Source organism: Oryza brachyantha, chromosome 6, assembly GCF_000231095.2.
Source record: "Oryza brachyantha chromosome 6, ObraRS2, whole genome shotgun sequence".
Taxonomy (NCBI): Eukaryota; Viridiplantae; Streptophyta; class Magnoliopsida; order Poales; family Poaceae; genus Oryza; species Oryza brachyantha.
The window spans coordinates 14,981,937-14,997,400 of record NC_023168.2 but is presented as its reverse complement, the minus strand read 5'-3'; the positions used below and the strand labels follow the sequence as shown (position 1 = coordinate 14,997,400).

At 40.5% G+C, this 15,464-nt stretch overlaps 2 protein-coding genes across 7 annotated transcripts; one reads left to right on the top strand and one right to left on the bottom strand.

The window, feature by feature from the left end:
- The first annotated feature begins 372 nt into the window (after positions 1–372).
- Positions 373–4,629, top strand: LOC102717261 (cytochrome P450 711A1-like). Its single transcript, XM_040525454.1, has 5 exons — positions 373–637; positions 771–923; positions 1,764–2,547; positions 3,577–3,672; positions 4,102–4,629. Exons 1-5 carry the CDS (start codon positions 408–410, stop codon positions 4,444–4,446), a joined length of 1,608 nt encoding a protein of 535 aa, XP_040381388.1. The 5' UTR covers positions 373–407; the 3' UTR covers positions 4,447–4,629.
- On the bottom strand, positions 4,364–8,980 carry LOC102716981 (putative pentatricopeptide repeat-containing protein At2g02150). 6 transcript variants are annotated; one of them, XM_040525458.1, is made up of 6 exons: positions 7,510–8,980; positions 7,263–7,421; positions 6,630–6,738; positions 5,505–6,073; positions 4,995–5,163; positions 4,364–4,442 (listed from the first exon to the last, which is right to left on the bottom strand). In XM_040525458.1, the coding sequence occupies exons 1-2, from the start codon at positions 8,921–8,923 to the stop codon at positions 7,399–7,401; spliced, it is 1,437 nt and encodes a 478-aa protein (XP_040381392.1). In that variant the 5' UTR covers positions 8,924–8,980; the 3' UTR covers positions 4,364–4,442; positions 4,995–5,163; positions 5,505–6,073; positions 6,630–6,738; positions 7,263–7,398. The 6 variants fall into 6 exon arrangements, with proteins under 6 accessions (XP_040381392.1, XP_040381393.1, XP_040381389.1 ...); XM_040525459.1 differs by lacking the exon at positions 4,364–4,442 and having other exon boundaries at positions 4,744–5,163; positions 7,263–7,369; positions 7,462–8,980; XM_040525455.1 differs by lacking the exon at positions 4,364–4,442 and having other exon boundaries at positions 4,744–5,163.
- Between the last annotated feature and the right edge of the window lie 6,484 nt (positions 8,981–15,464).

Below are 15,464 nucleotides of genomic sequence, written 5' to 3'. Positions count from 1 at the left end.
GTTTAGTTTCCAAAAATTGAGCATTAAACATAAATAAAACGAAAAACTAATTGTACAGTTATATGAAAAATCGTGAGACAAATTTTTTAAGTCTATGATTAGCTATAAGCGCTACAGTAACCCATATACGTTAATAACGGATTAATTAGGCTCAAAAGATTCATCTAGCGGTTTTTAGGCAAACTGTGAAATTCGTTTTTTTATTTATATCCTAAAATCGCTTGTGACATCCGGTGAAACGTGTGGCAATTTTTTCCCACATAAAAAATGCCAGCAGGATCACACCACGAGCTACCACTACGGACGGTCGGTGCAACTGCAAATCAGCAGCAGTGGCGATCACTCGTGAGAAGCACAAGTGATCAAGCTGGTCTCAGGCTCTCAGCTCACCTCATCTGCTCCGATCGATGGACCAGCCATGGCTGCCGCCGTGGTGCGCGCCTTCAACGCTGTGGTACTCCTGCCTCGCCGGCGCCGCCGCCGTCGCGCTGCTCGTCTACTCCTACGCGCCGTCGTGGGGCGTCAGGCGGGTGCCGGGGCCGGCCGCCTTCCCCGTCGTCGGCCACCTCCCGCTGCTCGCCGCCCATGGCCCCGACGTGTTCGGCGTCCTCGCCAAGAAGTACGGCCCCATCTTCAGGTAACAAAAAATTAAGTTCGCAGCTGCAAAATAGATTCAATTTTATGTACTGCTCTTCTTGGTGATCGGTTTTGATCTTGTGTGAGGTTATAATTTGGTGATGGGTTTCATGGATGGATGTGGTTTAATTTAGGTTCCATCTGGGGAGGCAGCCGCTGGTGATGGTGGCGGAGGCGGAGCTGTGCAAGGAGGTCGGGATCCGGCAGTTCAAGAGCATCGCCAACCGGAGCTTGCCGTCGCCGATCGCCGGCTCCACTCTCCACCAGAAGGGCCTCTTCTTCACAAGGTAGAAGAAAACAAACACACCTCTTTAAATTCAAGGATGGTATAATGTAGAGATTGTTTTTGGCTGGGTAGAATGATTTTAACAGGGTAAATATGTCTTTGTTTTTGTGCTATTGAACTTTCTCAAACGATTTTAACAGATAGGTAATGATGATCCACGAACGTGTCTATGGTCTATTGGGATTTGGAGACAGTGCGGTTCTAGTGTGACTGTAACATAAACCGTCACACTAGAGTGCTTGATGTAAACTTAAGAGTCTAAATATTACATACCACTATTTATACATGGGAGATAATATAGTAGTAGCAGCTGTAGCAACAAAACTATAGCATCCGATCTTAGTTGTTCATTGGAAAAATGGATAGTCATGCTGTCCCTAACGTGTAGTTCTAACTATGACTATATGCCCTAGGTTTCAATTCATTCAATTGGTTAAAGTGGAACCTCCACTTTTTCCGTCTAAAATTATTTTGTTTTTAGCCAACCTCAATTTAATTGTTTCTTATTTTTCAAATTCTAAAATATTTATCTACCACTTTACCAAACAATAATTGCTTAAAAATAAAATCTACGTGGGACAAACAACATATCCCAAAGATTAATTCATTGTGGGACGGAAGGATTAGCTTTTGTGTTTGACTCATCTCGAGAGCATTTTTTAGAGATTGGTATAAGAATATCAACAAAGCTATATCGACTGGAGTAATATCAGTTTGTATGTGTGTTCTCTTCTGTTCCAGACGCAGGGATTCTATATAAATTTTTGCATGAAATGTTTCAAAATACCTCGTGATTCTTGAAAATTTTGAACAGTACAAGAATGGTTGCACTAAATCGCAGGGATGCGAGGTGGTCAGCGATGAGGAACACGATCATCTCGCTGTACCAGCCGTCGCACCTCGCCGGCCTCATCCCCACCATGCAGAGCTGCGTCGTGCGCGCGGCGGACGCCATAGCGGCCGCGGCGGCGGAGCAGCGCGACGTCGACTTCTCCGACCTGTCCCTCAAGCTGGCCACCGACGTCATCGGCCAGGCGGCGTTCGGCGTCGACTTCGGCCTGACGGCGGCGAAGGCGGCAGCAGCGCACGCCGACGCCGGCGGCGGCGAGGCCGCTGAGTTCATCAGGGAGCACGTCCACTCCACCACCTCCCTAAAGATGGACCTCACCGGCTCGCTCTCCATCGTGCTCGGCCTCGTCGCGCCGGCGTTGCAGGAGCCGGCGCGGCGGCTGCTCGGCCGCGTCCCGGGGACGGCGGACTGGCGGATCGCGCGCACCAACGAGCGGCTGCGGGCGCGGGTGGAGGCGATCGTGGCGGGGCGGGAGCGCGCCGGGGGCGAGGCGAGGAGGGAGCGGCGGGATTTCCTCTCCGCCGTGCTCAACGCCCGCGACGGCAGCGACAAGATGCGGGCGCTGCTCACGCCGGACTACGTCGGCGCGCTCACCTACGAGCACCTCCTCGCCGGCTCCGCCACCACGGCCTTCACGCTCTCCTCCGCCGTGTACCTCGTCGCCGGCCACCCGGAGGTGGAGTCGAAGCTGCTCGACGAGGTCGACCGGTTCGGCCCGCTCGACGCCGTCCCGACGGCCGACGACCTGGAGCACAAGTTCCCCTACCTCGACCAGGTAAGTTCCGGAAAAAAAGATAATCACTAGTACTAAAAAAACATCTACTTACTTAATAGTCTCTTCATTATATATATTATAAGATGTTTTTTTCTCCTTAGATTTATCCATAAATAAATATATATATTTTATATACGTGTTTAGATTTATTAACATTCATATGATAACCCCATCTTTTGGCTTTTGTTTATGCTTATAAGTCAAAATTTAAATTTTTAAACTTAAATTTAAAATTGATTTTGAGGTTTTCTTTATTATAGTTTATTTTTCAGTTTTGACTTTTAGATAACACCGGGAAAGAGTCGGATCATTTTATAATATGAAGCATAGGCAATAATTGCTTGAGTAAATACACATTTGTTTTTTCACCCTTTAGTTCTAGTTGAAGTAAAATTTTCATGGTGAACTGTAAGATCGATTGGTTATTTTCCAACCTTAAATCAGTTGGTTCATTTCGCTTATGCTAATTATAAGTCTTAATGGTTTTTCCGCATAAAAATTTAATTTTATAAGTGAAGCTTTTATACATGCCCTTAGCGATATTTGAGTAAATATTAAAAATAAACTATAATGATAGAACTCTAATATCCACTCTAGCTAAGTTTTAAAATTTAAATTGAGTTATAGCTGAAGTGTGAGTGGTAGAGCTACTTATGCGCACAGTGGGTTGATTGATAATATAATATTTTTTCACTACCATGACCTTCAGTTAGGTACATTTTTATTGTCGTAGACGTAATGAAGTAATAATATGCACCTATAAAATATTCATAATAAAGCTGCGACGTAGAAATCATGTTTACTTGAGAGAACTACTAAAGAAAAGTCCAAGCGTATCCTTCGTCTGGTTTTGGAAGGTAGGGACAGAAAAAAGTCCATTTCACTCCACTTACCGACAAAACAAATTTTTTTGGCTTATTTTACCCACCGAATTATTCAAAACGGTTCATACGGTTTACACCCCGAACTTCAAACAAAGTTCAAGTGCTAAAAATCATTATATATATATATTTTTTTAAAAATGTGCAGGTGATAAAGGAGGCGATGCGATTCTACACGGTGTCGCCGCTCATCGCGAGGGAGACCTCGGAGCAAGTAGTCGTCGGAGGCTACACACTCCCAAAGGTGAAAAAAAAAGACCAAAAAAAAAACGAACAAATTAGTCTCCTCTAAAAGACCAAAAAAAACCGAACAAATTAGTCTCCTCTAATCTCACCGTTAAAAGCCGCATTAGAGCATCTCCGAGAGGATGCTAATATTTTACTTTCTAAAAACATGTATTATGTTCATCCCAAAAAATATTAGGCATAAAAATTATGTACCCCTCCAACAGATATTTAAAACTGAATAAATTGTATTTTTATCTTAAATTTAGAATACAAGAGAGTTAATTTTGAGAACGTGTAAATATTAGAATATATTTGGTAACCTGTTTGAGATATATTTTCTAGCCCATTTCTAAAATTCAGTTTTAGAAATCAATTTTAAACATCTCTCGAAGATACTCTTAAATCTCTAAGCACGCAGTTAAAACGGCAACTAATTATACCTCAGGGGACGTGGGTGTGGATGGCGCCGGGGGTCCTGGCGCGCGACGAGGCGCAGTTCCCGGACCCCGGCGAGTTCCGGCCGGAGAGGTTCGACGCCGGGGGCGACGAGGAGCGGCGGCGGCACCCCTACGCGCACCTACCGTTCGGGCTGGGGCCCCGGGCGTGCCCTGGGCGGCGGTTCGCGCTGCAGGAGGTGAAGCTGGCCATGGTGCACCTCTACCGCCGCTTCGTGTTCCGGCGGTCGCCGCGGATGGAGTCGCCGCCGGAGCTCCAGTTCGGGATGGTGCTCAGCTTCCGGCGCGGCGTCAAGCTCGTCGCCGTCCACAGGCCCCATCGCATCGCAGCCTAAGCGAACAAAAAAAAAAATCACTTTTCAATGTAAGAATCAACCGGTTTAGAGATCGGTCATATATACGAGGAGAAAGATAGTTTTTGAAGTGTCTGAAATAGTATCAGTATAATCAGACGTTTCAGAACGACAGAATGCAAGGAACTGAGAACAATATCATCTGTATTTTTTATGTTACCTGATGTAAAATACTAGTGCATGTTGAATCATCATGTAAGAAAATGGAATCTCTGTTACAATGAGTACGAAAAATGAATGAATCGTACAGCCATTGGCTCTACAATCTGCAATAGTCAAAATTGCAATCTTTCTTGGGAAAAATAATAAATGATTTGGGAACAACACTACAATACAAAAAGCTTATGTGCAAAAAGATCTACGTAACAGAGAATACCAAGTCATATCTATTGTGAGACTATGTTACTTTTCTTTGTTTATGACTAATCACTCAAAAAAAAAATTGCCTGAGACTGCGACAAGATCTTGTCTAGAAAAACCGCTTCTCGGCTCTATCATGTTTTGAAGCCTGCAGTACTCTAAAAGATCACCTCTTCACCAAAATATTGTTGAACCTCTTCCAAAAAATGTACAGCCAAATTATTCTTCTTTTCTAAAAAAATTGTTAGTATCATCCCCAGTTCCGAGATTATTGTCAGCAAATGCATTTCCTCTGCATACTGGTAGCACCACCTCTTTAAATTAGTTGAACAGAATGCCCTGGTCAAGTAGAAGATTGCATTGGTAAGGTGCATTACAATAACTTAAGGCCATGTTTGATTTAGATTATTGAGCAGATCATTACCATGGATTATCTACTTCATTATAGGAATAAATCAAATATTATAAGATATAAACTTAATCAGTAGCTTAAACAAGTGGACTAGTAATGCAATACAAGAAAGTATTTTGAAGAGAACATAGCTTTCGAAGCATGGAGCAAATAGTCCAAGTTAATAATCCAATGAATAATCTGAAAAGAAGGGAGCCAATATAAACTAAATAAAACTACGGGGGGCAGTAACAATTGAATGTATTCATTCTCCAACGTTGATTCTCACCTGATGACTGGCAGGATAGAATGCTTATCCTGAATTGAACACACCTCAGTTATAACCAACATCAAGTTGAAACCTGAAGCCAGTCAGTTGCAGCCATTACGATGTTCTTCCTAGGTCCTAGTAGGTCCTTTTGTAGCAAACAATGAATCTTAACCTCAAACTGTTTGGTTATTGCATCACTGTGGCTGATAGCAGTATCAAGAAACCAGTACACATAGCAGATGGAAAAACTTGCAGCGATAACATCAGATATCAGACACATCTGCAGTCTGATACTATTCTGCAGTTATTGAAGAACAGACTATAGCAAAACACACTGTAATTTTCCAGCTCTGTGGTGTTTCTTTCTCATGCTGCTTCCATCAATTCCATTTTATATCTCATTCCCTGAAGGATGGGCAGGCGATATGAGATAAGGAGGTGCAACACCTACTGCCTCCTTATGGTTAAGTGAGACCCCTGTAGTAACATAATGAAAAGGACTATTTTGCCATTTCAAAAGACAAGAATCAGTCCATTAATCCTCTGGCACTTGTGGCTTGGACAAAATGATTATGCCCATGGGAAACCTGAAATAACAACTAGGTAGTTATGTGATGGACTTCTTGGTGAAAAAATGTATTGATTTATTGGTTTTCAATAACAGAAGGATGAAGACATTACACTATGAGAGCCAGATTGCAGACTAGAAATGCTGGGATTTTCAATACATTTTTTTAGGTTTCTAGTAAGATGAGACACTGAAAATAAAATGCTGATGCTGCATTGTTTCGTCCTGCTACCAAGAAACTGCAGACACCATTCTTCTTGAGACATGAACTCTAGATAGTATTTAGTTGAGCAAAGCTAATTTCTCTGGCTTGTGCAGATGTCCAGTAAGATAAGAAAAACATGAATGAGGAAGGGAAAAAACAGAATTTGCTTGATTACCCTTCTTTCATTTTTCTTTTCTTTTCTTTTGAGATGTGATTGTTTAATGCTTATCCATTACCGGCAGCATATTAAAGATTTCAAAATAAAGACACCTATCTTCTTATGCCAATAAACACCAATAGTTGCATAAACAAAACAGATCCAAACAATATCTATCAACTAAAGATTAATAAAATTATAAAGAGAACGTACTGGATCATGAGAAAAGGCCTGCACCTACATGCTTGCTTGACAGTTCATACATAACTGATCTGTTACTGGCATATGCAACAGCTGAAGTATAATAGGTGATATCTGCAACCTGTATCAAACATAAACAGCAGCGTTACATATCAAAGGAAATGACGTAGATGTCTTTTGGGAATGAAAATAACTGCCAAATATTTTCTGCAAACACACGCATGGCTTGTTCTAAACAGCTAAAGGGGTTTAGCTACTTCTCGATTTCCGTTAGCACGATTTTCAAACTGCTAAACAGTTCATTTCGTGCAAAACCTTTTTATGTAGAAGTTGTTTTTAAAAGTCAGATAAATCCATTTTTTAGTTTTTAGTAATTAATACTCAATTAATCATATGTTAATCACGTTTCTTGTTTTGTGTGCAGCTAATTAGCCAAAGTTTGCAGCTGAAAAGAACACAGCCGCAGTGATGCAGCATTATCTAGATAGCTAGAAATATATGCAACCAAGCTATCATGCTTGCTCGAGCAATACATACCACAAGGAAAAGCAATTAGTGAGTCACTGAAGAATGGTCAGATAGCATATTGATTCTAAATATCGAATGAACCATTTCTTTAACTTTAGTTGTCCTTTGTATCCTTACCTAGTAGAGAAGCAGGACACTTGTGTTTGCTGGGGTGCATTCCGAGGCTAACAGGAAATTTTCATGTGCCTTTTAAAATTTGGCACCTAATTCAGTTTGTTGAGCAACTTGAGCCAGCCGAAAAATATCAGGATAATTATACTGAATCAGTGGAATATGCTGCACAAAAAAAAATCAGCAGAGTGGCACTGATGCTTACACAGTTTCAGTTCCAGAAGTGATATGATTACACGAGCTCAAGTTTTACCATCAGATGCAGTATCACTATCTGTACAAGATGGTAAAGCTCTTTCCATTTCATTCTGAAGATCAATTGCCTCCTCCAAGTTCCCTAATTTCTGGTATTTGCTTATTAGACAGCTGTAAACTGCCTTATCAGGAGCAATACCATGTCCAATCATTTCTGAAAAAACTTCTCTAGCTTCTTGCATCATGTTTAGATTACAGAAACCTGATATAAAACAAGTGTAGCAAAAGAGATCAAGTTGCAAACCACTATCAATCATCTTGGCCTTGAGGGCAAAGGCGTCATGGAGGTTTCCCTGCTTCAGGTACCCATCCAGAAGAGCTGTGTACACAACTTTGTCCAAAGACATGCCTTTCTCAACCATTTCATTAAACAACTGTACAGCCTTGTTCAAACAACCATTCTTGCATAAACCATCAACCAAAGCAGTGTAAGCCTGAACATTAGGATCTAGTCCTATGTCTCTCATTTTCTTAAAATGGGAGACTGCCTCATCAACCGATCCTGCTTTACACAATCCATCAATCAATGCACAATACGTTATTACATTAGGCTGGACTCCAGAATCCAGAATTTTGTGCAGCATGGCAATGGCTTCTGACACCTTTCCTGATTTAAAACACACATCCATCATAGTTGTATATATGATATAATTGGGTTCCAGGCCAGACTCGTCCATTTTATTTAACAAACTCATAGCCTCATCCAACTTGTGCACATTACAAAGCCCCTGAATGAGTGCACCATAGAGTGAAACATCAAGTTCCAATCCTTTATTCTTCATCTCATTTAGCAAATCAAGTGCTTTCTCACTGTTCTTTTTCATGAAATGGCCATGGATTAATGTAGTGTAAAGCAATTCATTGGCTCTGACACCAGCCTTCTCCATCATCCTCAAAACATCCTCTGCTTCCACAACCTTCCCTTCTTTGCATAGGCCATCAACCAACACAGTGTATGTTACCACATTCAACGGCACCCCTTGCTGTACCATTTCATCAAGCAACACAATAGCATCGTCAAGCCTCCCTGCCTTGCATGTTCCATCAATCAAACACGTATACGTAAACTCATTCAGCATCATCCCCCTCACCCTCATCTGCGCGAACAACTTCATTGCCTCTTGCACCAATCCCTCCTTGCAGAATGCATCAACAAAGGTGCTAAAGGTTACTACATTTGCTACCACCCCCACCCTCTTCATCTCAGCAAAGTAGCTGTATGCTCTCTCCATCCTCCCAAACTTGGAAAAGCAATTGATCAATGCATTGTATGTCACAACATCAGCTTTACAACCAGACCTCCTCATCTCCTCCAGAAGCTGCTCCACCACTTCCAGCTCCCCACATTTCCCATACCCATCAATCAAAGAATTGTAAGTTACAACATCTGGCGAGCATCCCATCTCCTTCATCCTCGAGAACAGAGACCTCGCCTCCGCGAGCTCCCCCTCCTTGCAGAGGAAATCGATCACGATGTTGAACGTGAATACGTTGGGCGCGGGCAGCTGCTCGAAGAGCCGCCGGACGAGCCGGCCGCTGCGGTCTCGGGCAAGGCGGAGGAGGATGTGGTTGCAGGTGCGGGTGTTGGGGGGCACGCGCAGCTCGCGGACGCGGGCGACGGCGCAGACGGCGTCGTCGAGGAGGCCGCGGTCGGCGAGGACGGAGAGGAGCGTGTCGAGCACAGAGGCGAGCGCGCTGCGGCGGGGGCCGAGGGCGTGGGCCGCGCGGTGGAGGAGGTCGACGAGCGAGGCGGCGAGGTGGGGGCGGTGGCAGCCGGGCGCGAGGAGGCGGGAGAGGAGGCGGCGGGAGTGGGCGTAGAGGCGGTCGCGGGCGAGGAGGTGGGCGGCGACGCAGACGTGCGCGGAGGACGGGAGAGGGTGGGAGAGGAGGCGGTCGGCGGGGACGGCCTGGAGGGAGCGGAGGAGGCGGAGGCGGTGGGAGATGGGGGCGGCGGCGGCGTCGTCGCCGGCGGAGGTGGTGGTGGTGGTGGTCGGGAGGGTGGAGAGGGCGGCGGTGGCGGCCGGAACGGAGAGCGGGAGGAGGGCAGGGCGCCGGCGGCGCGAGCAGTGGAGGAAGAGGAGGTGGCGGCGCGGGGGGAGGGATAGCATCGTTTGACCGCCTCCGGCGGCGGCGAGGCGGAAGGAATCAGGCCATGGACGGGGGGCCGGAGTAGTAGGGTTTTGAGGGGTTTTGTTTCCCACAACGGTTTTACTTTATTACAGTAATTGTGCTGATTTGTAATAATAGCCTATTGTAATCCACTAATTTGGGTCAAATTCAAATATCACCTGAGTTTTGTAGAGTAAAAATTTGGACATGATTATGGATGGTGATAAACATAGGGTTGGAGTTTTGTACTGTTAAATCACTTTTAAGGAAAAATATTGTAGGAGAGTACTTTTATATATCTCAATGAAAGTAAGGCCATGCTTGGCAATTGGTTCAGTAAACCGTGCTAAAAATGTAACAATGAATCAATATGATTAATTAATTATTAACTAAAAAATTTAAAAATATACTGATATGGTTTTTAAAACACCTCTCTTATATAATATTTGTTGGCAAAACACCTCGTTTAACATATTAGTAGAATATGGATTGGAAAGAAGGGGCAAAGAATATGGCCTAAACTGCAATTTTTACCATTGTAAACATGTTTCATCTTACATTGGGTTTATTCCATAGTTTCCTTCTACACCAAAGCATACCAAAAATAAGTTTTACTTTGCACTAAGTTAAATATATCTAATGAAAATATTGTAAAACATGGGCAGAACTTATGGCGGTTCTCGAATTTAAAAAGTTTCAGTCAGATTTTATGAAATTTCATTAAAATTTCATAGGTTTGATGATGTATCTTGATGTTTAGTGAAACTTATTTTAATACACCTTCGTGTAGAAGTAAAAGTATGTATGGAATCTAATTCAAGTTAAAACACAATGCATTTTAACAAAGTTCAGGTTAAGGTAGCTAACGTGGTTTACGGTAATTGTAAATTTACCACTGCTTTTAATTGATAATACAAAATTGATACTATAAAGTTATAAGAAATATCATCATAGCTACTACCTCCGTTTCGTAACGTAAAATGTTTGACTTTTTTTTGCTAACGTTTGACTATTCGTCTTATTCAAAATTTTAGAACAAATATAAAAAATGACAAGTTTTACTTAGAGTTCTTTTGATAATAAAGTAAGTCACAAGCAAAATAAATTATATTTCTATAATTTTTTAAATAAGACAAATGATCAAACATTACAAGCAAAAAAGTCAAACATCTTACGTTATGAAACGGAGGGAGTATTATTCAAGCGGTTTTTTTTTGTAAAATAGAAAAAAAAAGAGTGGATAATTTGGTTTTCATGTCTGGAATTAGCTTTCGTTTGTTGCAGATATGGTAAATTGGAAGCAATGCTTGTTGGTAACATATTTGCTCAGACAAGTCCCGTTAACCCACAATTTTCATTTCATCATAGTATCAAACATTTACTTCAACTTGTTGTACTGTATTTATGACCAAGTCAAACATTTACTTTAATTTGTTATACCTTTAGTTGGTGCACTTTTCTTCCACTACTACAAATTTATTCAATATGGTCTATTGCACAATATAATATTCTAACAAAGAGTAGATTTCAGATAACAACAATTTCTATTAAAATTATCAGCTTAAGTGACACACCTTTAGCTTGATATTTTAGAAAAATGCAACGATAATATATGTTTTTATCACAAAGCTATAATTTTTGTTGTTTGATAAGTTTTGGTCCACTTTTCATACACATGGAATACTCATCTAGTATAAGTTGGGCCAACATGCCCTGCCCATATAATGGATAAAGTTATAATTTGGGATAAATCATTGCTATTATTACATTTTTGAAAAATCCACATTTAAAATCATAGCAAAGTGATACTTTCTATGAAACAATAATGTGCGCGGACATCACCTAATCCATAGGAATACCCATCACTACATAGGATTTGACCCTGGCCACGGGGATTGGCATGGGATTACAACCACACATACTTTGTCCCAAAAACAACACGAATTTCTTGAAAAATAGGATCATTTAAATGGAATATCACAAAAATAAGGGTTGAATATCAAAAATTACAAAATAAAGACTATATTGAACTAGGTTGGGTCGACATGAGGCATATCAACATGGTCAAATTTGACAGGGACCTTGTGAGGTGGGGAGACAACTTGGCGAACTTGAACTTTCGATAGGTTTGGCGTGGAGGGAGTTTGTCGATAGGGTCCTTCACTTCGATAGGGCCTTGTTGTTCGTCCTTTGTTTGATAGAAGTGCTGCCAACCATATAGTTTGATAGGGTCGTATTTTTATATATTTTTTTTGTGACATAGCATATATTTTTGCAAATTTTCATTTAAATGGTACTATTATTTAAAAAAATCAAAAATAACACATGCATAGCATTTCAGCAAGGAATTAAGGGGGGAGGACAAAATACCCTGTATTAATAGTAGAATAGATGGATAGCTTAGGGTATGGAAGGAATAAAATTTCTTTATTTACGAACCAATGGCACGTAACAAAAGGCAGAATAACAAGCTCAAACCTAAAGAGTTGATTTATTAGAATTTTTGAATTTTAAATTTTATATATTAAATAATTTACAAATGTAATTTTTCATTTTCGAAATTGACAAAATTAACCTGCTGCCGCCTCATAGAGGGTGGAAAGGTAACGTGGCAGAGGGCGGAGAGGGAGCCAAAGACGGACAATAATGGCGAAGTGGCAATTTTGCACTTTGTCCCTCCCCGCCCTTACAGAGGACGGCAAGGGGCAAAGTGCAAAATCGCCACGTGCGCTCAAGAATTTTTTCGATTAAACCGAGGTTTCATACATATATATATATATCACGTATGTCATTATTAAATCACAAGCATCATCTTGGCTTGGTGGTCACAACTGCTCTCTTCTTTCCTCAAGATGAAGACTAGAGGTTGAACCCTCAAATGAGCATATTTTCTTTGATTTTTTTTGCTTTGTTGGCAAAAATAGAAAGAAATATGCTAGGTATTGCTTGTGATTAAATATCAAACCGCGGTCCAATCGAGAATTTTCGGACGCACACGACAATTTTACATTGTGCCCCTTACCCTTATAGAGGGCGACGAGGGGGCAAAGCGCAAAATTGCCACCACGTCGTCATCGCCCGTCTCCGCCGTACCTTTCCGCCCTGAGGTTAGTTTTGTTAATTTTCGAAATGAAAATTTACATTTGTAAATTATTTAATAAGTAAAATTAAAAATTCAAAAATTCTGATTTATGTTGGGTAGACCCTCGTTTTGTGCTGGGCCAAACGGAAGCCCAACTCGGTATAGAAAAACCGGAGAAAGCCTTAACGTGGAAGCCCGTACTGTCGGGCCGTATCTGGCTCGGAAGCCCAATACAACCCAATATAAGCGCGCTAGTGTGGGCCTAACTGAGGCCGAGCAGTCCGTTCCTTTCGGCCTCAAATTATGGCTCGAAAAGGCCTTAAGCTGGCCCAAGTGTCTGCGCTGTGCTATACAGACAAAAATCTAGTAGTTATTATTATATCAACAGAAATTTTCGTTTGGTTTGTACTGTAGCCAAACTCAATAAAGAAAAATGAATAAGAAATGCCAAAATATTAGCCGTAAGATTGTCTTTTTTGATATAAAATTTGTAAGGCTGAATCATTTGTAATGCCGAAATGTTCGTTTAGCCTTTTTTTTTTCTAAAATTTTTGGCAATGACCGGTCCTTCTCTGTCGCAAAGAAATAGAAAAGATTAGAAACGTCAATGAACAACATAAGCCCCAAGTATTTGATAGTACCTTTTATTATTTAAACTTTATAATTTTGAAACTAAAAACTCCAACAACTTATCTTTGGATCTAAATTTGTTCGCCACACCCACCAGATCAACCGGGCGTACGTACCTGAAATAACACCGTGGCACCGTGAGGAGTGGGTTTGCCACACCAATCTAATTGATGCAGTACGACTTTTGTGTAGCAAAAATGTTTATATCTGAAAATTAATTGTGGGTTTAGTTTTAAAATTAAAAAAAGAGTCAAATAATAAAAAAAAATCCAATATATATATGGCGTATTGAGCTAGTTAAGTGCCTCACACAATTGGGCAGATTAATTAGGGGCTCCTACATGCATACACTTTCCGAGTTTCTCACAGTAGAGTGATGAAATGACCTTCCTAAACAAAAGCTGATGACTGTCTCAAAACAAATAAAACTACGGCTACTAAAAATCATTTTTTTCGCTGATACCATTATTTTATATATGGAGAGATGTTATTAGTTAGTAAGAGGAGGAAACCAGTCTAGCAACGTTTCCGGTAAGTGAAGAGAGGCATTATTGCATATGCTTTACGAGAACATGTTCGTTGACAATGGTTAGGTACGTACTTAGGTAATTAATTACATTAATGTAGCATGTAAGTCGGAACATTCTCCTCCTTTGCAAATTAACGAAGCGTGCATGAGCTAGCTATTATACTGACAGATTTAGTTTCTTATTATATATAAGAAATGGCAAATTGGGATGTTAATTATTTTATTTAACACTTGCCTATACCTACAAAGATGAAGATCATTACTAAAAACAGCAAATGATATGTGAATGATTGCATCATTGATCGAGCACCGGCAGTTAGAGATGGATCCACCGCCAAAAGAAAAAAAGTAGTAATTAGATGAATAATTCATATATACTTGTGCACATACGTATCCTTCACATATACTCCGTATAATCTTAAAGCCTTGGTGCATGAACTTTGATGAAGCAAAGCTCTGACCAGACGGGTTCGATCGAATTTTCTTTAATTTGGATGACACATGCATGTTTATGTTACCGCACAAGCAAATTAGAACTAATTAAACTAAACATTCTTAGGAAACGACGGGCAAATAAACTATGAACATAGTAGATCAATCACATAAGACACGGGATTTAACTTAAAAAAACCTCCTAAAGCAGGAGAAAAATATCTTTATTATTTCGAGATAAGGTTACAATACCATGGGAAAATATCTTTACTATTTCGAGATAAGGTTACAATACCATAGGCGGCTTACAAGAGGTATATATAGTGAAATCCTAAAACCATAGAGTCCGTGCCGCGGGGGCTCCGCGCCCACACTCCCCGGGCGTCCCCGAGCACACGGCCCAATAGGCCGACATTCACTCCAGCCCAAGCTTCCCGGCAACGGGCCTCTGCTTCGCTCCATCAAAGTCGGCCCTTCTACTAGAGATTTGGATTATAACTCAACAAACATGAGACCGGTGATTATATCATATTTATCAAGTCAAATAAAGAAAATAAATATAGCGTGCATCGTTTTCCTCTTTATCATTTATTTCTCTCTCAATTTATTGATTAGGGACACTTAAAATTTTGGCATAGCAACACAAAGCTCGTGTTTTTTTGTTAGACAAAGATAAAATATTATTTAACTTTTGTGGTATATATTTCATTGTATAAACAATAGAATTAATTACTACAATGTTGAAAAATCTACTTTAGAAATATGAGATGATCAACTTATGCGTGTGTGTATATATATATATTATTTTGCAAAATATATACCATTTAATAGTTTGGAAAGCGTACATATAAAAAAACCGAGGAATAATCTGGGCAAAAGAATGGAGCCAACATACACCAAAAACTGTAACGACTTATTAGAACATACTTAACCTATAAAGATATTATATTATTTCAGAGATATTACTCCAACATCACATTGGTCGAAAATCCCCTGTTGGATAAATATGAGATTCAAAATAGATAATAATTAACTTTCAGTTCAAGATTAATATTGTATCGTTGAAACAAACAAAATGAAATACTATAATCATAAATTATATGAAATGAACCTGTTAATAAATGAAATTCTAAATTAAGTTTTTAAATCGTGAAGCTTTTTATCTGCATTT